At 33.9% G+C, this 20,867-nt stretch overlaps 5 protein-coding genes across 6 annotated transcripts; all 5 read right to left on the bottom strand.

Moving 5' to 3' along the window:
* Window positions 1-1,973: 1,973 nt before the first annotated feature.
* On the bottom strand, window positions 1,974-4,714 carry LOC111013869 (BRISC complex subunit Abro1-like protein). Of its 2 annotated transcripts, none has more exons than XM_022288400.2 (3): window positions 3,709-4,714; window positions 3,504-3,594; window positions 1,974-2,273 (listed from the first exon to the last, which is right to left on the bottom strand). In XM_022288400.2, the coding sequence occupies exons 1-2, from the start codon at window positions 4,609-4,611 to the stop codon at window positions 3,538-3,540; spliced, it is 960 nt and encodes a 319-aa protein (XP_022144092.1). In that variant the 5' UTR covers window positions 4,612-4,714; the 3' UTR covers window positions 1,974-2,273; window positions 3,504-3,537. The 2 variants fall into 2 exon arrangements, with proteins under 2 accessions (XP_022144092.1, XP_022144091.1); XM_022288399.2 differs by having other exon boundaries at window positions 1,974-2,270; window positions 3,709-4,704.
* A 1,022-nt stretch (window positions 4,715-5,736) lies between these two features.
* On the bottom strand, window positions 5,737-8,259 carry LOC111013854 (uncharacterized). The gene is made up of 4 exons (XM_088121731.1): window positions 7,422-8,259; window positions 7,117-7,317; window positions 7,003-7,039; window positions 5,737-5,860 (listed from the first exon to the last, which is right to left on the bottom strand). Exons 1-3 carry the CDS (start codon window positions 7,530-7,532, stop codon window positions 7,004-7,006), a joined length of 348 nt encoding a protein of 115 aa, XP_087977857.1. The 5' UTR covers window positions 7,533-8,259; the 3' UTR covers window positions 5,737-5,860; window position 7,003.
* Window positions 5,940-7,008, bottom strand: PRA1.B4 (prenylated RAB acceptor 1.B4). The gene has a single exon (XM_088121723.1). It carries the CDS (start codon window positions 6,672-6,674, stop codon window positions 5,994-5,996), a length of 681 nt encoding a protein of 226 aa, XP_087977849.1. The 5' UTR covers window positions 6,675-7,008; the 3' UTR covers window positions 5,940-5,993.
* A 148-nt stretch (window positions 8,260-8,407) lies between the features above and the next one.
* Window positions 8,408-10,504, bottom strand: LOC111013871 (Tautomerase/MIF superfamily protein). Its single transcript, XM_022288401.2, has 3 exons — window positions 10,314-10,504; window positions 8,990-9,190; window positions 8,408-8,668 (listed from the first exon to the last, which is right to left on the bottom strand). Exons 1-3 carry the CDS (start codon window positions 10,422-10,424, stop codon window positions 8,633-8,635), a joined length of 348 nt encoding a protein of 115 aa, XP_022144093.1. The 5' UTR covers window positions 10,425-10,504; the 3' UTR covers window positions 8,408-8,632.
* An 8,889-nt stretch (window positions 10,505-19,393) lies between these two features.
* Window positions 19,394-20,223, bottom strand: LOC111013868 (uncharacterized). The gene is made up of 2 exons (XM_022288398.2): window positions 20,023-20,223; window positions 19,394-19,900 (listed from the first exon to the last, which is right to left on the bottom strand). The coding sequence occupies exons 1-2, from the start codon at window positions 20,131-20,133 to the stop codon at window positions 19,673-19,675; spliced, it is 339 nt and encodes a 112-aa protein (XP_022144090.1). The 5' UTR covers window positions 20,134-20,223; the 3' UTR covers window positions 19,394-19,672.
* Between the last annotated feature and the right edge of the window lie 644 nt (window positions 20,224-20,867).

The raw sequence follows: 20,867 nt of genomic DNA, 5'->3' as shown, positions 1-20,867 counted from the left end.
CAAATTAAATAAAAAGTGTAATAGATTAGAGACATATTATATGTAGGAATTGATTAAACTTTTTCTAAAACTTAGAGAACCTTTAGACAACTATCTAAATCCAAGACTCATTTGTAAATTAACCAAATTTTAGAACTATAATAAGATTCAAAACTATAATATCTCATTACAATTCTCCTACTCGACATGGTATCATGTGACACGTTTTCTTAACATTAGATGTTAACGAAACAAGTTGCAATAACTTCGAATGAGCCACTACATATTATGTCGGCGAAGGTTGTTGAGCAACTTCGTCAGATGCCATGAAAATCATATGTTGAAATGTCTATGGGTTGGGATCCAAGGACATTCAGAGTACTATCTGATTTTTTACATCACATCCCCTTTGTTACATATGCTTGTAGAATTCCTAACGATTTTGGAAGGTATTTTGATTCGTCCATTGTAGCTCATCAATGGTGAAGGACGACCTTTAAAGATAAATTGAATTGGTTGTTAGATATCACGTTGGAGGAAGCCTCTCTCCTCAACTACATATAATTTAATTGTAATTTCTTTTTGGCTTAAGCGCACTAGTGAGGATGGCTCTCCTCAACTATAGCCCACGTGACATCTTTTATTTAATGAAACACTATCTTTGCTTTAATTTCTTATAACAAGGATATTTTGAAAATTTTATCATAAAGATTAAGTTGAAACTAATCACAAGAAGTTCAAATTATTATTTGATCTTATTTAAAAGAGAGAGATAGAAAAAAAAAAAAAAGAAAAGAAATGTGACAACTTCTTGGTTCAAAATCTCATTTTGGTCCTGGGCTTTCAATTTTGTTATTTTAATTCCAAAACATTCAAAATATATATTTCAATCTTTTAACTTTTTTTTTAAATAGTCATTTTGGTCCATGAACTTTCAAAATATAATCATTTGTCCCTACTTGTCTCTTTGAAAGTTGGAGGTTTGAATCCTCCATCCCGATTCGAATCTCTTTTATCATTTTTTACCTAAAAAAGAGAAAACCCACTCAATGGTTATAAGAGATTTCAAAGTGAAAGAAGACAAATATTAGTTTCATCTATCCTCCCCAAACTCAGAAAAGAAAAGAAAGAAAAATAATAATAATAATAAATGGTTACAATAACATCACGAGTGAAGTTATCCCTTTAAGCTTTTTCTTTTACCAAAAGAGCAACTTGTTCAAAAACGAGAAAGAAACTAGAACGGAAGGAAGCTTTCTTTCTTCCAAATAATTAAAATAAACCTCGAATGTAAAGTTAATAGCTTACTAAAAAAAGTATACGAGGGGTTGCAGTATAGAGGCCCATCTTTCAATATTCTACTCATAAAATCCCAGACTATACAGCCTTTTTTTTTTTTTTTTAAATCTATAATATGTATTTTTTATGATACATAATTTCTTTAATATTTAGAGGGGTGGAATTTCAGGATCAATAAAAACAAGTAATGATCCCCAAAAATTCCCTTGGTATGTGAATGAGTTTTTTTTTTCGTTATGACTTTTCCATAAGAAAAAACACTGATATCACTCTCAACTACGCATTAAAGAAGTTATGTATCATAAAAAACTACAAAAAGTACACTAGAAGTTGCAGTACGCCCCTATCTTCTTTCAATATTCTACTCATAAAACTCCGTTGTACATGACCTTTTCATCGATAATATGTAGTTTTGTACGATACATAATTTATTATCTATTCACTGGTTCTTATCTGATCATGATTTGAGAAGAACCTTCAAGTATTCTTTATTCCTCAAAATAAGAAGTAAAAGAAACCCCCATGAACAGGAGAGATCAACACGCAATAACCTATGAATGATCTATAAGAGTTCCTTCCCAATCACACCTTTACAAAACAATTGTACCAAAATTAGACCCAAACAGCACCTTAAAGCTTTTTCCTAAAAGGGAGCTTAGAGAATTCATTAAAAACTCAGAAAGTATCAACCTTGATGAGAACCCAATCAAGAACAGAGCACTTTGAATGGAATTATATTAAATCATATGACACAGAGTAGGTTTTTCAAGTGACAAAAAGGCTGGGAATGACATTATAGAAGGTGAACATCCACAAAGCGTAGGCTGTCTGTGGGGGCAACCCACAAACAGCTGCCTAAGCTAAGGTCATTCCTACCACTTCTCTCTCAGGATTGCTAGGTAGCTCTCAGCAGTTACCATTGTAGTATCAACACACCAAGGTTTCGATGGCAAAAGTTTTCGGTTTTGTTGCGAGGTCGACTGTTGCAATCCCTGCTTCAAGATAGATGAAAATGAAGAAATGGCGGTTAGATAGAGATAGATGTTGCAGTCTGCAGATTGTGTTTTCTCTACTTTTTTGCCTTGAATGACCTGGTTTTACTTGGTTCCTAATGACTCTCCCCCACAGCTGATAAAAACAGTGGGTTGTTTCTTGTCCGGTGACTTAATGTTTATCAGTGTGCTTAAACATGAAAGAATTGGCATTGGAAGCCAAGAAAGAAAGATTAGAAATGCAAAATGAATAGGTCAAAAACAATAAATTAGTCACACCAAGTAGAACCAACATGTTCAAGACATGGAAGACATAAATCCCTAACGTTTGTGAAACGAGGATGTACTATACAGAAGAATGACGAGATTGGTAGGAAGCGAGAAATTACGGGATGAGCTCCCCAACGTCTTTCTTGAGACATTGTATTTCAGGCTGGGAAGTGGGGGTATCTTTCTTGTGTCATATGTGAAAGGGTGGAAAATGGTGCCTACACTTAAAAATGGACTAATAATTTGTGAACACACATCACATTTTGCACCAAGAACTCGCCAACTCCATAATAAAGCAAAGGGGAAAAATGGATTCTTTAATCAAACTTCAAGAAAGCAGAGATATCACCTTCTCCTTCTCCTTTCTCCTTTATTAATAAACAACACTTCATTAAGAAAAGAAAAAAGGCAATATATCCATTTAAGTACTGGTTTTCACGACTTGGAAAACCGATATTTCAACTCTTGCCATGGAAAATACACATTCTTTTACAAGAAATCAGGATCATATGCATCTCAACAACAACAGTTCTATTCAGAAGCATTCAGCATACAGAGAAAAATTAACGGTCTGCACCTCAAAATTTCAGAGGGAGAACAATAGAATAGATCGTTCGAGAGTGGAGCAAGACTTAAGCAACATGATGAATTGATTGAGACTAAATACCACCAGACAGAACTCCCTACATTCATCTTAAAACTTGATTAAAGGAACTTCCACTCATAATTCTTTACATACCCTAACCTAACAATAAAACAACAGTAGACCATAAATTAAACCTAATAAGATCAGACCCATTTTCACTTGAAAGAAAACCTAATCACAAATATATCATCGAATGAAAGTTCAGCCATATGGATTTCAAGAAAAACAAAGGTCTTGCTCTTGCATCCAGTGACATTGGAAAGAGACATAGAATGCAAATGACATTAAGATGATGGGAGAGGATGAAATCATCTTACATGAACAAAAACGCCGGTAGTAAGAACAAACTTCCTACTCAAATCCAGGGCATCTAGCAACTTTGTATTTTAACTTCCTGTTGTGATTTTCCTGAAAAAAGGTTCAGAATGATATATAAGATCTAGCAGAGCTTGAACAATCAAGAGGAGCATTGAGCAGTGGCAAACAAGAGAACAGTTTATTCATTTAGAAGTGATTGAATACCTGCTCAAGGACTTGGGTGGAGCTCTTCTCGACGAGCCGGGCCAAGTTCTCGACCTTGGCAAGCATCTTTTCGTATAAATCCTCCAACCCAGCAGTATAATTTGCTGCCTCCGAACCCAGTAACCGGGTCAAGCTCCCAACCTCAAACCCTTCGGCGCACATATTCAGTTGCTTCTGATCCTTCGAGTTCTGCTTTATCAGATTCAAATTCTCATCGTTCTTATCCTCATTCATCGGAGAAACCCTCATCTCGCAGACCAAATGGGGGAAAGGGGAATCGGGGGTAAACGACCCGTAGTGACCACGAAATGCCGGCCCAATGTTCACAATGTCGATCGATTTCGCCTCAAACAACTCATTGGAGGGCCGAAATTGGAAAGCGCGGTACTCGTGGGTGTGGATAATTCGATCGGATTGCGGCGAAGTGAGAAGCAGAAACACACTAGGGGTTAGATTGGTGGGATTCACAGCGTCTTTGACAGGAATCGACAATTGCTTCATCGAAGACAAAGAGAGACTCACTAAGAATTCACGCATGGAAGGCCGAAGCTGAGTTCTCCGGCGGCCGGAAAACCATCCAATCAAAGAGTCGTGGGTTTGAGCGTGGCCGTCGGCGTGGTGGCTGAGAAGGCGGTTTAGGGATTGGGAATCAACTTGCCCAGAAGAATCGTAGAAGCTATTGGTGGTGCCGGAGCAGAGAAATCTGGTGACGGTGGCGACGCGTACCGATGGTTCGATGTTGGTAGAGGAGGATGAGTCATCGGAGAGCGACAAGGGTGTAATTTCGGAGACATGGCCGAAGAGTAGGCCGTCGACGGCGCCGGCGGTGGAGGAGAAGCGCTGGATCAAGGAGGCTAAGATTGGGCCTGAAATCGCAACCTTCTGCAAGGATTCGTCTTCCATGGCCGATTCACATTTATCATCGTTACAGCAGGAAAGGGATTCAGCTTTAAAGCTACATAAAAATGGTTTCTCTAAAACGACGTGTGGTTTTCTAAAGGTCGACTTGTCGTCCAAAATAGAAATTGCACCTATTTTGCCTACAGATTTTTAAATTTTATGTCGATATATTAATCTTGTATAATTGGTTGGAATTAGGCTCGTATGAGTTACATCATTTTATTATAAAATTATAATTTTTTTTTAAATACAAGTAGTAAGATGCCTCACCCGTTTCATTAAAAAAAAAAAGTTTTAAGCAATAGTTATATCTATGTTGGCTTAGCCTAGTTCGTATTAACAAAGCACGAACCAAACTAAGTCATTAAATTAATTTGTTTTATGTTAATCATCCAAATTTTTTGTATTAAAAAAAGAATTCATATATTCAAGATGATGTGATGAACTAATTTGGCTAAGTTCGAACATTTAGTAGTGGGTTGAAGGATTCGAACATTTAGTCCGCTCATGTTGGCACAGTTACTTCTTGGTCAAGACAGTTACGACAAAGTTCATGTTGGCACGAAGTTCAAACATTTATTGGTGTAAAGGTAAAAATGATGAAGTTGAGAACAGAAACTTAGTCTTAGTTAAGAGTTTATTAGAATATTTTTAAAGAACAATAATTAAATTTACACAATTTTAAATATTAAAACTTAATTTAAACATCAGAATTCGACCTTTTAATATCAGCTCATATATATATATATATTTTAAAAAAACTATAATTGTAATGTTGGAGTTCATAATCACATTTTTAAATCTTCACATCTCCTCTCCACTAGGCACTATGACATGAGTCGAGAGCAACTTGGAAAAGTGAAACCTAATTAAAAATACTCTTCACATAAACCCTACTTTAAATAAAGAGTCAACCAAGTTCATTTATTCAGTGAGATTTAATCTCTTGCTGAAAAATGTAAAAACATATTGAAATAGCAAATTTAATTAAACCCAACTTAAATTTTCTTTTATTTTAATTTGATTAGTTATTATGAGAGAATCTTTAATTATTCTTTTCTATTGCAATATAAATCTCTCTTTTGATACATAAAAAATTATTATAAAAAAAAAACACAAACAAAAGAATTTGATAACCCAAATTCATACAAATTACCAACCTCTGTCTCCTTGATAGGTTACAAATTCGCAAAAGTAATATTTAGAAAAAGAAAAGAAAAATTATAGATTCCATCAACATCCCTCCCTTTCGCTGGAACAAGAAGAATATGTTAAACTCTTTAAAAAAAAAAAAAGGAAAAAGGAATATTAAAACAAATTATAAAAAAAAATCAATAAACAACACAAACACATATACATTTAATTAATTAATTTAATCATAATATTTACGAGCCAGAACGGGCGGGGCCGGCGAAGGAGGCGGGGGCGGAGGTAGGAGGGGCGGTGCCGGGGAAGAGACCGGAAAAGCCAGAGGAATTAATTTCCTGCTCATCGATAAACAGATCATCGGGAGATCTGAGGGCGCCGTGGACGCAGACGACGGCGAGGCCGGCGGTGAGGGAGGAGACGATGACGGATCCGACGCTGGTGAGGAAGAGGACGCAGACGGTGAAAACGACGAGTCCGATCAAGAGCTCGCTGTCTTTGAAGGTGCGGCCGAAGAGAACGAGGGGCTGATCGGAGGGGCGGAAGAGGTAGAGGAAGATCCACGAGGAGAGGAGCGCGAGGAGTAGGAACAGAGAGGACGGATTCGAGAACAGAGAAACCGCAATAATTAGGGCAACAATGGCGAGATAATTCACGCGGAAATAGGAGTAGTTTTTGCGGATCCGGAGGGTGGCTTCGGAGAGGGATTCCGGCTTCGAGAAGGCCGAGCGATCCACGAGCTCCGGCCAGGGGCGGCGCCGGGAAAGGCCCTGGCGGAGGGAGAGGAAGAGGTGGCTGGCGAAGGTGCGTAGGGCGGGGGTGGGGGCGGAGGCGACGGCGGCGGCGATCGGGATTTGGGATTGGGGATTATTGGAGACTGGGAGGATGGCCGGAGAAGACGACGGCATTGTGGGAAACATGGGAAGGGTATTGGTTTGGGAGTGCGATATAAATGGCCGGAAACTGTGGGATTGCCGGAAAATCGGGACTGTCACAGGAGCCGCCCACCGGAATTCCCGAAAAATCGGTTTCTGGTTTCTCCTATATACGTGGGAGAGAAGCGTGTGGGTTGATTTCTGCCCCAACAATTGGATGCCTACTTCAATTTAAGATGAGCTTAAGCCAACCAAATCAGGAAATATTATCAATTTTTGTATTGGATCTCTTTTTTGTTAGACAGCAGTTTACTAAAATTGGGTAGCCGATGAAATCGAGATGAAATTAAAGCTGCATATAACAGAATCTTGCCTTAGCAGGTGGAGCCGTTCCATCCACAATCAGAGCCCTGCAAAATTGGCATCACAAAAAAAGTTTAGAGCGAAAATTGGAAGGTTAGGCAGATTGAATTAACTTTAATTTTACCTTGACGTCGTAAAATTTGAGGATGAATCTGTGTTTAGGGACGGAAAGCTTGGCTTCAAGAATGGCGGCAATGGCAGCGGAGAGGCGTTGGTTAACATCGGGACTAAAACCGCCGACGGACATCAATTCGGCGTGGGCGGCAGGATCGGCGCTGCCGCCGAATGTAATCGAAACGGATCCCTTGAGAACAACCATGACGTGCTGTAGAATTAGAGAAACGACAACATAAAATTAGGGCAAAATCGTAAAAGATGTAAGAGCAGAGTCGTGGTGAAGAAGAAGAAGGAGAAGATCGGGGAGTGTACCGCCTCGGGGCGCCGGAGGAGGGCGGCGACGGCGGCGGTGGCGTCGGAGTGTAGTGAGGAGATGTCGACGGCGTCGAGATTGACGTTGGTTGAGATGTTCAAGCAGGGCATCTGGATTATGGTGTTTGGATGATGGGAAAGTGAAGCGGGTGGGGATAGGGCAGAATCAGGGTTTATAATTTTGTGGTTATGGGGATCTCCGTTGGCGTTAACCACAAGCCAATATCAAGAACAAAGACCAATAGTAGATTACATTATATTCAACATTATTTCACCTAAATTCCTCACACGTGTGGGGGTATACTATGCTCCCTCCGACATGGGAAAAAGCATCAACAAATTATGAAAAAATACCAATAAAATATCACTAATATAACAATAATATCAATATCAATTATTAGAAAATTTAGAAATGGAGAAATGTTGGTTTGTTAATTTAAATATTTTCTACAATTTTTTTTTTCATTTTTATAACCAAGAAATCTAGAGGGTAAGAACTAACAAAAATGGTCGGAAAGAAATCAAAATAAACCAAAATCATAGTATCCGAACATAAATTTTAATTTTGTCGACTAAAAACGTTTCTCTCTCATCACCAACGTTAATTGTGAATCCAGTAATTTTTCTTCTTCATGCCAATTGCTAACCCAATAGATAAATTTAAATTTAAAATCCATTTACATCCTCTGTCTTTTGTACGCATTCATTAACTTTTGGGAATAGAATTTGTGATAGAATATGGCTGAGAACTGAGAAGGTATCAAAGCAGGGGATTTTTAAAAGTACAGGCCCAAAAAGGATTTTCAATCTTCTGTTTGAATTATTCCAACTTTCTAATATTTTCCTCTATTTCCTGCGCTCAAAAAACAGTTAACTCGACAAAAATAAGTTCAAGACCGAAATAAGATCTAAATCTCTTTAACAAAATGGATAAGAGGACACAATTCTAGGCATATTCCAGCAAATGCCAGACTAAGTCAGAGAGAGAAATGAAAAATCTGGCCATATTCTATATATGAAAACTTCTTCCCAGTTGATTACTCACCAAATACATCATAGCAAGGGCTGCAGGCAAAAAGCATCTCCCCATGATCATCATTCATAACCACAAGCCACAGAAAATCTAGATAATACTCCATACAATAGCAAGTGTTAACAATATTAAGAGTTGAGAGGTTCAAGACATTACAGCTGCAAGCTGAATGGAAAAACTAGAAAGTGGAGCCATTCCATCCAAAGTTGGAACCCTGCAGCAGACCAAAAGAACAAATGTATCAGTACCATCCCAGTTTCCGCATAGGTCATAAAAGCGAAGCAACTGTTAAATACTAAGAGTGATCCAAATGTTTGCAAAAAAAAAAAAAAAAAAAACCAGCAGCACTGTGCACATTTGTTTCAAATAGAAAAGATTTTGTTACATGATCTCTAGTTCTGGTGTAAAGCATGTAAACACTGTGCATATTCTTGACTCTGATGGGCCTAAACAAAAATAAAAGATGCAATGAGAAATGACCACATGCATTAACCCATCCATCTCCGTGACCAATTAGAAAGTTGGAATGGCTTACCTTAGTGTCGTAAAATTTGAGGAAGAATCTTGACTTGGGCACGGACAACTTGGTCTCGAGAATATCAGAAACTGCAGCGCTCAGTTTTTTGTTGACATCAGGGTTCAGGCCACCAATGGACACCAACTCACCATAAGCTGCTGGCTGCTCACTGCCACCAAATGACATGGGTACTGATCCCTTCAGCACAACCATCACATACTGCTTGCAGCAAGATGATCAAGTTAAAACACAAGAAGAACGAATTGAGCAAAAACAAAACTATTGGCAAATAAGCAGACAATTTCCAGAAATCTCATCCACAGACCACATATAGGGATGAGCTATGAGAATTTAATAACAACTGGACTCAAACATCGTCCATAAAGACAGACGATGCTTTGCAGCTTGGCTAGAGCTAAACTGCAAGAGGTACAGTGCCCAGGATGAATAAAGATCAGGTTTATTAACTAATCTAGTCTGAATGAGAGGGAGAAAACAGAAAAAATTGAAAACTTCATTCGTACTCAGGAGAAGGGGAAAAACATACAGTTACAGTCCAAAACATTTCATTCCTCGATTCAGAGACAAAAGCCCTTCACCACCAATTAGCAAATGAGTACACAGATCTCATTGTCCACAAACAGCAATGCTTCCGGTTGCTCTAATCACACAGTAATATTCGCAAAAGTTCTGTCTAGGGTGCAAAGTGTTCATACCGAAGAGGTGTTACTTAAGACAATGTAATCCAATTCCAATGGATCCAATAGAATGTTACTTGAATAACACGAAGACAGGACTACCACAAGGATAACCAAAATTCCGAGTTTTAACTTGCTATAATTCTATGATCGAGCACTTATACTACTAAAAAAAGATAATAAAAACTCTAACTAGTTGGTAATAAAGAGTAGCTGGAACAGATCAACATGAAATTATAAAACCATAGATCAATACAAGTAGTAATAGCAATATTCCAACTTCCATCTTACCAAAGATCGGAGAACCCTAAAAACACCATCTAAAAAACAATGATAATAGCTCATTCCATGCCATGGCCAATCTAAGATGTCAAATTGGTCAATACTTCATGAATCGGTCCAAAGTCGAATAGTGAGCCACTAAAGTAAACAACCAACCGGCCTTGATCAGTTGATAGACAATTTACAAATGCATGCAAACTCAAGCAAATTCCTCCTATACTAAATCACGGAGAAATGAGCACTCTGAAATCTGAGAAACTAAGAGAGGATAAAACGAATTAAAGAAACGATCCGATAACAAAACAAACGACGACTCCTCAAAGACAATTATCATAAGAGAGAGATACAAAATAGAACCCTACAGCCTCTGGTTTGCCGATGATCTCGGCAACGGTGGATGAAGCCTCGGAGAGAACGGAGGAGGTGTCCATACCATCGAGGTTGACATTGGTGGAAACGTTAAGGCACGGCATCTTCTTCTTCTTCTTCTGCTTCTGGTTCTTCTCCCTGTGTTCACAGATTCTTATCTGAAGAATCGCGAGCTCTCATTTCGATTTCCAGAGATTTATCTCCGCTTCTGGAAGACTCTTTCGGCCTTCCGTTCGTCCCTGGGCCCAAAAGTTGAAATTTGGGTCATCTTATGGATCGTCGTTCGTACAAGCAATTGGGCCGCATTCATTGCCATATGGGCCTAATCCGGAAATTTTCAAAAAATTATCAAACACGCTCTACAGTTTTCAATATTACCCTCCCAGTGTAAATTTTGAAGTATTTTTATAAGCTTTCTTGAAATGTTGACATTTAAAGCGACAGTTATTAATGTGAAAGAACTATATTTTTCTCTTGGGTAGAGGTAGAGGTTAATTATTAGTATGTATTTTGAGTTCGTTGTAGGGTAGGAATTTAGGAAGGCGTATGGATTCGACTATTTGGTCAGGACGCTTTTCATTTCAATTTCTTTTTTTCATATTTTCACCTCCTCGTTAAATATCTGACTTTTAAGGAAAATTATTATTATTATTATTATTTTTTGTTAGTTCAACAATATGTGGTAGTAAGGATTCGAAATTTCAACTTTTGAATTGAAGATATATATTTTAACGAGTTAAATTATGTTTAGGTTGACTAAGAGAAGTTATTTATGTTTAGTCGGTTGAAATGTACTTAGAATGAGAACGTTTATATTCTAAAAGAGTATTACAAAATAGCATTCGTAATGAGTTATTAGTCTTCCATTAAATTTTCTTTTTCATAATGCTCTCCTAATTAATCACTCATTTTTAAGTAATAATGAGCTATTAATCTTCTATAAAATAATTCACTTTTCCATATAAATCCCCCTCTCACTAAATAGGTTTTGAAACGCCTCACATGTGTATGATTAAATTAGTTGGAGTATCAATAATCTTCTTTATAAATGGTTGAAAGTTGAAAATTGCTAACATGGATATACCTCAATGATAATTATTGATATATACTCTTTTTTCAAGGTTCGAATGTTCGATCCTCCATGCTAGGAAATAAAAGTTTGTTTTGATTTCTTATTTGAGTCATTGAAAAATAGAATAACACATAGAAAAAAACACAAGTACGTCATTGAATAAATTACTTATATATTTTAAGTAATCAAGTATTATTTGAAATTACAAGTATTAATATTGTATTAAAAGAAAAACTAAAAGTTAAATGCATTAGATCAAACAATCTAGTTAAAATATAAAAAAAAAACACAAGACATTGACTAAAGGAGAAAAACATACCATAGGATAAAGAATGCTCAAGTTTTGGTGAGAAAAAAGTTGGGAGAAAAAGTAAAAAAAAAAAAAAAAAAAAGCTCTTTATATAGTTCTAAAAGATAAAGAGTTACAAAACTTTTGAAATTTTTTATTAATTGTTGAGTAAATAGTCCAGAATACATAATACTTTATTGATACTGTAATCACCAGATCAACAAGAAGTGTAGAAGGAAGAGAAAAAAGAACACAATTCGTTTATAGTAGTCCGACGAGATGCCTGCATCTACTTTAGAAGCCAGAGAGAGATTATTATTCACTGTTCAAAAAACTATTAAAAAACAAGAATCATCATCTAATTCTTGCTCACAAGGAATTGGTCAAAAGGGAGAGATGAAGAAGTTGGGTAGTAGAACTTTACAAAAACTACCTAACCCACTAAAACCCTTTTTAAGAGTAGTTATTACAAAATATGGAATCGAAGTAACCATGGTTTAGAGGAATTAACCACAGTAATATATGAGTTACGGTTTAACAATAATTATAATTAAAAGTAGGTTATAATTTTTTTTAATTAATTCGTAGAAACATAAAAAATTATACCCATACCAATTACATTGAGCTATGCTCACTTTGGCGTCTAATAAATATACTTAGACCAAATTACAGTTATAAATTAAATAGAAGTTGAAATGTAACATACTAACCAACTAATATGGTAATCAAGGTTCGAAATGTCGAGATCCCAATTGTACGGACATGTCAATGGACATCAATTGAACGGACATGTCGATGTCGATGGAAATTTGAGGAAAAATTATGGAAATTGATGGAAATTTTTTGAATTAGTAAATAAAACTTGGATTGTAACTTAATTAATATATAACTGATCACTTTTAACCATTATACGTAAGAATATGACCATCTTACTTATAAAAATGTCAACATCGATGGAAATGTCCAAGTATGATTTTTTTTTAATGGAGATGGATGGAAATTATTTGAATAAGTAAAGTAAACTTTAATTGTAGCTTAATTTGCCTATAATTTTTTTAGTACAACTAATTTGCCTATAATTGTTCACTTTTAACCATCATATTTAAATATATAAGTAATATTACTCATGGAAATGTCGTCACAATGAAAACGTTGGAACAAATTCTTGTATACATACATGGAAATTATTTGAATTATTAAATTAAAGTACATTGTTGCTTGATTATGTTTTATTGATAATTTCTAATCCAATCTAGTCTTTAGTTACATACTTGAACTTTTCAAAATCATGATTGGAAAGTTGAATGGGTGGTTGATTTGAAAATATGTTTGAAAATTGTGTAAATTTAAATTTGAAAACAAAAGTGGGGAAAAAGAAGTAAAAAAATATGAGTTAATTTGAAATATATTTTGAAACAAAATTGGTAATTATCTCATTTATAAGTGAATTTCTATAATGGAAGAGACTAGAGAAATAGTCAACTATTCTAAAAGAACAATAGAAACTAAATTCTGAATCTTATATTCCTAATGATCTCATTACCAAATGTTTAGATTAAAATGCAAAGGTTATGTTGAAAAGATTAAAATTATAATCATCGAGGTTGTAAAAGATTATATGATTGTAGTAGGAAAAAGAAGAAAAAAGAACCAAAATCAAAACAGATTGATAATAGGAAGAAGAAGAAGCAAAGGAAAGAAGAAATTAGTCGACATGTCCAAGACATGGGTGAAAAACGATTTTCTCCCCCGCTCCTGTGTCAATGTCAAGCACCTCGATATGTTGACATGTCGAACGATATGTCAACGTAATATATATATATATATATATATATATATTTGAAGAAAGAAATAAAACACAGTTAATTAATGCTGATGAAAGAACTAATAAAAACAAAATTAAATTAAATTTTAAATTTTAAATGTAAATTTAATATTTTATAATAATATCACAACAACTCGTAAAAGATATACATTTTTACTAAAAAAATATCAGTAGTATAAATGAAAAAGAAATAAAAAAGTATAAAACAGAAATAAAAAGTTATGGGTCTCGTAATCACGAAGGAGTAAGTGTAAAAGTAGAAAAGTAATTGCAATAAATGTGTGAGACTCACCAAATAAGAAATGAGAATGAGATTGATGAAAGTGTACGAGATTATCCCTGAAAAAAGTGGGTGGTCCATCATTTGATTCTAATTCCAACAATTTGGTAAATATTCATAAAAAAAATAATAATAATTTTCATTCCTTCATTCCCATTCATGGCCAATAAATTTACAAAATAATTTGAAAACCAAGAAAGTACTTCGAAATTTAAAATAAATTTATCAAAAATATGAATCGAGTAGAAAAGAGAAAGAAATGTAAAGAAAATTTATACTATCATTTCCATAAAATTGTGACTTTAAAAAAAAAAAGACTTACATTACCTAACCCAAAACATTCTAATTCAAACAAAGAAAAAAAAACTTTTTAAATTGTTCAAAAGGTTTCTTACCGAACTGCTCCCTCTGGGTTCTAGCTATATCTATAAGAACAATTCAACTACTACAATCTAATTAATTTAAAATATGCATTATAGATTAGCATAGAATTTATATTGAGTGCAATTATCTAAATTATTTTACTATTAATTAAATACAAATCCACAAGTTCATGGGCAGCAAGAGAAAGTTTGGATTACATTCCTTTCTATATACACTGAGTTACAAAAGATGGATAGATTCAAAGTGGAACTGGTCATCCTTTATTTTCTATGAATTTCTTTGTATCCATAATAAAAGGAAAACTATAAATACTAAATGAAATTACTACATCATCTTTAAATAACCTAATGATTTAAAAATAGATTAATGTATAATAATTTGATAATAATAAGGAACTTACTCTTTTAAATTCAGTCGATTAAACCAATATTTTTTTTGTCAATGTAAACTTAGTAAAGTGGTTAAAATATCTTACTCTTCTCTTAGAAGTTGGAGAAGTTCAATCTCTCATTCTCACCTTTCGATCGAACTAAAAAAAAATCTTATTTATATATATATATATATATATATGAACTATTTTGTAAATGGTTGCACTTGGCTATGAAGGTCAAATTGTCCTTTACCTAAGTTTCGAGAGTCTAAATGACTAAAACACCCTAGAGTCATTATTGTTAGCGTACAAAGTGGGCAAAATAATTTGAAAAAAAGATTTAACCTTCTTTTTATTTCAAGTGGCCAAGTACTTTTTTTAGTTGAAAAATGGTTCACGACTTAGTCGTTGAGTCCCAATCAAATTGAAGAATTATTAAAAAAAAAAATCAAATCACAATTAGCTCAAGCAAATTGTGGAATTGGGTCGAACATGTTAAAAGGCTTCGTTTCCTTGTTTTTTGGTCTAAATTAATATGTCAAAGAATTCAATCAACATTCCATGAGTACCTTGGACTTGAACCATATACTCTACACATTGTACCTACTGCACCAAAAATATTTAATTGCCAAACAAAATCAACAAAGAATAATGATCCCATTGAAAACTATATATGATAGTTACAATAAAAATAGCTATATTGTACCAAATATCACCGCAAAAGAAAACAAAGCACGTGCCAAAGATTGAGGGTTTTTATTTATTTATTTATTTATTTGGCACTAGAGAGGAGAATATTAAAGAAATATAAACGGGAATCTCGGGGAAGCACGTGGGAGAGGAGTAGTGGAGGTTCCATAATAATAGTAATCTTGCGGGTGGTTGGAAGGAAAATTTCGTGACATTGGCACAATAAAGACAAGTTTTACCATCTCGGTACCTATCTTTACTATCAAGCCGACCAGGATTTCCTTGAGTCCCGTCCCCATTATTCGGATGGACCATCCCGAACTCATTTTGCTCAACTCCCTATTCCGACATATTTCACGACAGCACGTCGTGATTCACGATTATCTTAAAGAGCTGTTAGAGGTTCTGTCGGGAAAGTTGTCAGGGACCTCGCCTATCAATGGAGACCATTTACCTCTATCCAAGTACACTCACAATGTATTTTCTCTCAATACAGTTTGGATTTTTTCTGACAAGGACGTTGTAGTGTTTTCTGTCTTGCAGGTCTCCTGTCCAGCAAGTTCCAACCTGTCTATCCGATCAGCCATCAATCCAAGTCAACATTCGCAACTTGATGATTTTCTGTCATCATAGAGTCTTCATTAGATTTTTGTTTTGTGGTCCATTGAGCCCTCTCAATTATGTGACAATTAATTGGTTTGAATGGCTTAAAAATACATTTTAAAATTTGGATGGTAAGTTTTATCTACATCAAAATGATTTTAGGTAGATGATAAATCGGCTCAATATAATATTTATCTCAATTATGTGATAATTGGTTTGAATGGCTTAAAAACGATTGCATTTTTCTGATCTATTTATATATTTTACATATTAAATTAAAAGTAGGGTTAGTATTATTCTTTATTTTTTGAATAAATATAAATTATGGAATGATAAGAAATCTATAAAAGAAAGAGTAATTGAGTAAAATGATGGTTAAAAAACACCTTCCGTCTATCTACTTTCATTGTAATAACAATTCAATCTAAATTTTAATTTATCACAATTTAGTACTTATACTTTTAAATGGGTGACAATTTAGTTATAAAATTAAATTTCGATTTTTATCCTATGATGATTATATTTTTATAATTTATAAACACATTTTGTCTCTCATCTACCATATATAAGAAACTTTATTAAATCTTAACAAACAAACTTACGGATTAAATCGTTATAAATTTTAAATGATTGAGACTAGATTGTTACCCATTTAAATTTTTACAAAACACTCACAAACTAACTCTCCATCCATAAGAATTTAACTTATATGTTTTACATATGCATACGATCTTCTCTTTCTAAAAACTTTCGAATAATTAGGTCTCATTTTATAACCATTTCATCTTTAATATATAAAATTCAAACAATTTCAAAATTTCAAATAATTCATGGAAAGAAATTAATTTTTAAAATCCGACAAAGAATTCAAATATGTTTTCAATAGAGGTGTGAAAAACTTATTAATGAAATTGTACCAAAACAAAGTATAATTTTTAAAAACGAAATAGTTTTATTATTTTATATATTATTTTTTAAATTTTAAAATAAATAAAGGATATTTATCTCTCTTAATTAAATTTAAATTTAGTTTCTCATGTTATTTATTTATTATTATTATTTTTTTTGGGTCATTGACTCATTGCCGCAATTGTTTAGACAACTACTAATTGGGCCACTTTCTATAATAATATATTTTAATAGATAGCACCTATATATATCCATAATGTTTTGCTCAAATAATGTTTGACATTGAGGCTTTCACACGTTTATAAAATATGTCCCATTTTTTTGGTATTTCTCAAGTAGCCAGCTAGAAAATTTTTAAAAAAGGACGGCAAGAAAGCAAAAAATGCTTTTTTAAGTCTAATCATAAAGTTCAACTTTTTTTTGGGTAGGATCTATGTTACTATTTAATAAATATGATAAGATGGATTGGCCATTTATAACCCATCTTTTCAATTGCCCCTATCGAACATGTTCCAATTTCTTTATCTTGATCCTTTATTTTCTAAGGTTATATATTTTGAAATTCTCATGTTCATCTTTGCGGGGAGAATAATTTAGAGGAAAATGATTGGTTGTGTCGTGGATAATGTACTGTCTTCAAAGCAATTTCGGTATGATTATTAATTTACATCGATATTGTTTCTTAAGATTAGCACAACTTCAAACTCATGTGTCCACTCACCGAAACCAAATGGAATCGAAGAACAAGCTCAAAAATTTTTATCAAAAAGTTTTAGATCTCACTCCCGTTTTTACGAAAACCAAAAGAATTGTTTTTAAAAAGAAAACAATGAAATATTTTAATGCCTTAATTGAAACATTTAACAATTACATATCACAAAAATAAAATGTTTTTCAAAATCTTAGATAATACTTATTTTACCTTTTGTTAATACATTTTGTCATTACCAATCAATTTTTATGCACAGTGAATATCAAAATTATAGTTTTTTTTTTTTTTAAGAATAGCTGCTTGTATAATGTAATTTCTCTTTATATGGTAAAATTTTCAATTTGGTATCAATAATTTAGTTAAATCTCTAAATTTTTCCATATCATTATTAAATGTAATTATGTAAATAATTTTCTTGTCTGTCATATGTTTTTCTTAGATTAGAATAATGATGAGCTAACATTAGTACATGCAAAAATTAGATTGGTTTTAACTAATTTAGCTCGTTAATCTCTCTACTTTATACCTATTAAGCTCTAATCCAATTAGCACTAATGCAATCGACCAAAATTTGCCAAACTTGCCAATAAGATCAAGGTAGTGTTAACCAGATACTACCAACAAATAATCTTTTGCAAAATTTAACCATATTATAAGAAGTAAATTAAAAAGATTTTTAAAACTATACAGCTCGAATCAAAATCAAGTACAAATCAATAGATTTTAGAACTACCACATGATTGAGATATGACCGAGCTACTAAATTTATCTACCATCGAGCTCCTAAGCTGATCTACTGTCGATCTACCATGCTCACCTACCGTCAAGCTCCTAATCTCATCTACCGCTGATCTACTATGCTCACCTACCGTCAAGCTCCTAAGCTCAACTATGGCCGCTACTAAACTCATCTACTACCGAGTTCTTAAGCTCATCCATGGCTGAGCTCCTAAGCTCATCCACGATCGAGCTATTAAGCTCATCCATATGAAAGGATAAATAGCTGACCTCAGTCATTGCTTACCTATGGTTCGACAATCCATAACCATCCAACCGTCTTGTCGTAATGACCATAACGGACATGATCCTTCACTCTACCTATAAAAGGACCTTGTTCCTCCAACCTAGGTACACAATTCTGCTTCGAGAATGACCCACTTGAACTCACATCTTACTGACTTAAGCGTCGAAGCGTCTGTTTTCTTTTTAAAAATCTTATCTTGCTTAAGGTACGTTGCGCCTCGTCAGCTCGTCCAATTGCTATGTGACTGACATTGGTAAGTCGGCAGAAGCCGACATCAACATATACATTTTCACTGTTGGGTTATGTTTCAAGAAAAATTAAGTCAAAAAGAAAAAAAAAACAATTAACACATAGTAGAATTAAAAAAATAAAGATCAGAAAGATAAAATTCAGCTATAAATACAAATTTTATAATTTTTCCCTCTTACATTAATTATTATTTTTACTATTATAAAAATAAAGGTTCAAGTAATATTTTGATCCTTATCATTTCGATTTTTGTTTATTTTGATCCCTGTATTTTCGAAACATCCATTTCAGTCTTTATACTTTTAAAAAATGACAATTTCATCATTTTATTTTCATTTTTATTTTATTTCTTTCAAACATAGATTTAACATAGCAATTCACTCAATAAATTTTTTTTTGAAATGTAGCCACAAATTTACATTAAAAGGTTTCCACCATGTATAAAATTTGTGTTAAAAATTTTCAAATAAAAGAAAAAAACTAAACACTTAAAAAAATACCAGACTACTTTGAAAATATGATAATTAAAATAAATATTAAAATTCAAATTAAATAATCCAGTAACACAAAAAGACAAAAGCACATATTAAAGGCTAGATTTCGTTATATTATTAGCCAAAAACAATAACTAATTATTAAAAGGAAACTAATTCTAAGTTGTGAATCTGAATTCAATCCGCACGATATTTGTTATATTCAAAATATGTATATATGGTTATATTAATTTTATAACCCATCAAATACAAAAGCGATAAAGAGGACTCTTTCTTCTTTTCTCTCTCACATTTTCATAGTCATAGCCATCATAGGCGTTTGAATTATTTTTCAACTACACAACTCCAATTAACTGTCACGACAAAAAAAAAATAATAATTAAAAAAAGTCAAACTAATAATATAAAAACCGGTACAATGGCAGCCGTCGCAGTCGCCGTGGCCGGAGGAGTCATAATTTGGAAATGGGTCGACCAGCGGTGGTGTCGTGGACTTTAAGGAAGAATCTCGCCGGCGGAACCGAAAGTTTATCGTTCAAAATAGCGGCAATGGTGGAGATCAGGTTCCTCTTCACCTGCGAGTTTATTCCCCCCATGGACACCACCTCCGCGAACGCCGCCGGCTCCCCGTTCCCTCCGAACGATATCGCCACCGACCCTTTCAGCAACACCATCACAAACTGAACGCAACAAAACAAAAAGTTAGATATCCAATATACAAATTAAATTTATCAAATCCATCTGTTCAAGCCTTTAGGTATTTGTCTGGGAGGAAGGAGGAGGAGAGGAGAGAGGGTGTTACGTTTTCGGGTTTGCCGATAATGGAGGAGACGGCGGTGGTGGTGGCGGAGAAGATGGCGGCGGTGTCGGCTCCGGCCAAGTCGACGTTGGTGGAGATGTAAAGGCAAGGCATGGTGTGGTTGGTGGCGACGATTTGATTTCACGAACAAATTAATTAAGAGGAAGGATTATATTTGAATTGTGGGTAATAAAATCACAAAGTTGGGGGTTTTTATAATTGAGATTCTGAGATTTTTTTTCCCAATTTCATTTTTTTTTTTTTTGGAAAAACTGGGTTTTGTTTTTGGCAAATTAAATACACGTTTTCAACGCTAAAACTCATAAGAAAAAAATTAAAAAAAGGGTTGTGGTTGTGGGCTGGTTTAAAAAGGACGGACTTTTTTTTTTCTTCGGCGTAATAATGATCGTCGTACTACAATAATAAAATGAGAGGTACGTAAATTGTATTTCTACATTGAAATCTTCCTTTTTTTTCTTTCAACCAACAAAATTATGTTGTGGGATGCGTGGGTGTAGATTTTTTCTTCTTTTTGTTTTTCTAATATCAAAGAAAAACTTTATAAAATGTGATTATTAAAGGTTACATCAGAAAAGTTGTGACTACGCACCACATTTAGAATCTATCTCAAAAGACATAAACAATAAAAAAATGGCACGCTTGATTAATAAAAAAGCTTGCTTGTTCAAAGAACGAAGAATATGAACAAAATTTAGTGCCCGAAACACCTTTTCCAAAATCATAACGTCCTCAATCTGATTTAATGTTATCAGAGGAGACTCCTTAATATATGTTGGACGTAGATTTATTTGAACCTCTAACTTAAAAAAAAAAAAAAAAAAAAAACT

The sequence above is a fragment of the Momordica charantia genome (assembly GCF_013281855.1).
Source record: "Momordica charantia cultivar OHB3-1 chromosome 1 unlocalized genomic scaffold, Mcharantia_2.0 BLBB01000001.1, whole genome shotgun sequence".
Lineage (NCBI taxonomy): Eukaryota > Viridiplantae > Streptophyta > Magnoliopsida > Cucurbitales > Cucurbitaceae > Momordica > Momordica charantia.
Note: the sequence above shows the minus strand (reverse complement) of the source record. Positions and strands in the feature narration are given on the sequence as shown.

Coding starts and splice junctions, on each gene's coding strand:
- LOC111013871 (XM_022288401.2), bottom strand. CDS start 10,424: ATGCCGTGCCTTAACGTTTCCACCAATGTCAACCTCGATGGTATGGAC. Junction 9,191..10,313: donor TCATCGGCAAACCAGAGGCT/GTAGGGTTCTAT, acceptor TGCTGCAAGCAG/TATGTGATGGTTGTGCTGAA. Junction 8,669..8,989: donor TCAAATTTTACGACACTAAG/GTAAGCCATTCC, acceptor GGTCTGCTGCAG/GGTTCCAACTTTGGATGGAA.
- LOC111013868 (XM_022288398.2), bottom strand. CDS start 20,133: ATGCCTTGCCTTTACATCTCCACCAACGTCGACTTGGCCGGAGCCGAC. Junction 19,901..20,022: donor TTATCGGCAAACCCGAAAAC/GTAACACCCTCT, acceptor TGTTGCGTTCAG/TTTGTGATGGTGTTGCTGAA.
- LOC111013854 (XM_088121731.1), bottom strand. CDS start 7,532: ATGCCCTGCTTGAACATCTCAACCAACGTCAATCTCGACGCCGTCGAC. Junction 7,318..7,421: donor TCCTCCGGCGCCCCGAGGCG/GTACACTCCCCG, acceptor CTAATTCTACAG/CACGTCATGGTTGTTCTCAA. Junction 7,040..7,116: donor TCAAATTTTACGACGTCAAG/GTAAAATTAAAG, acceptor CCAATTTTGCAG/GGCTCTGATTGTGGATGGAA.
- PRA1.B4 (XM_088121723.1), bottom strand. CDS start 6,674: ATGTTTCCCACAATGCCGTCGTCTTCTCCGGCCATCCTCCCAGTCTCC.
- LOC111013869 (XM_022288400.2), bottom strand. CDS start 4,611: ATGGAAGACGAATCCTTGCAGAAGGTTGCGATTTCAGGCCCAATCTTA. Junction 3,595..3,708: donor CCACCCAAGTCCTTGAGCAG/GTATTCAATCAC, acceptor ACCTTTTTTCAG/GAAAATCACAACAGGAAGTT.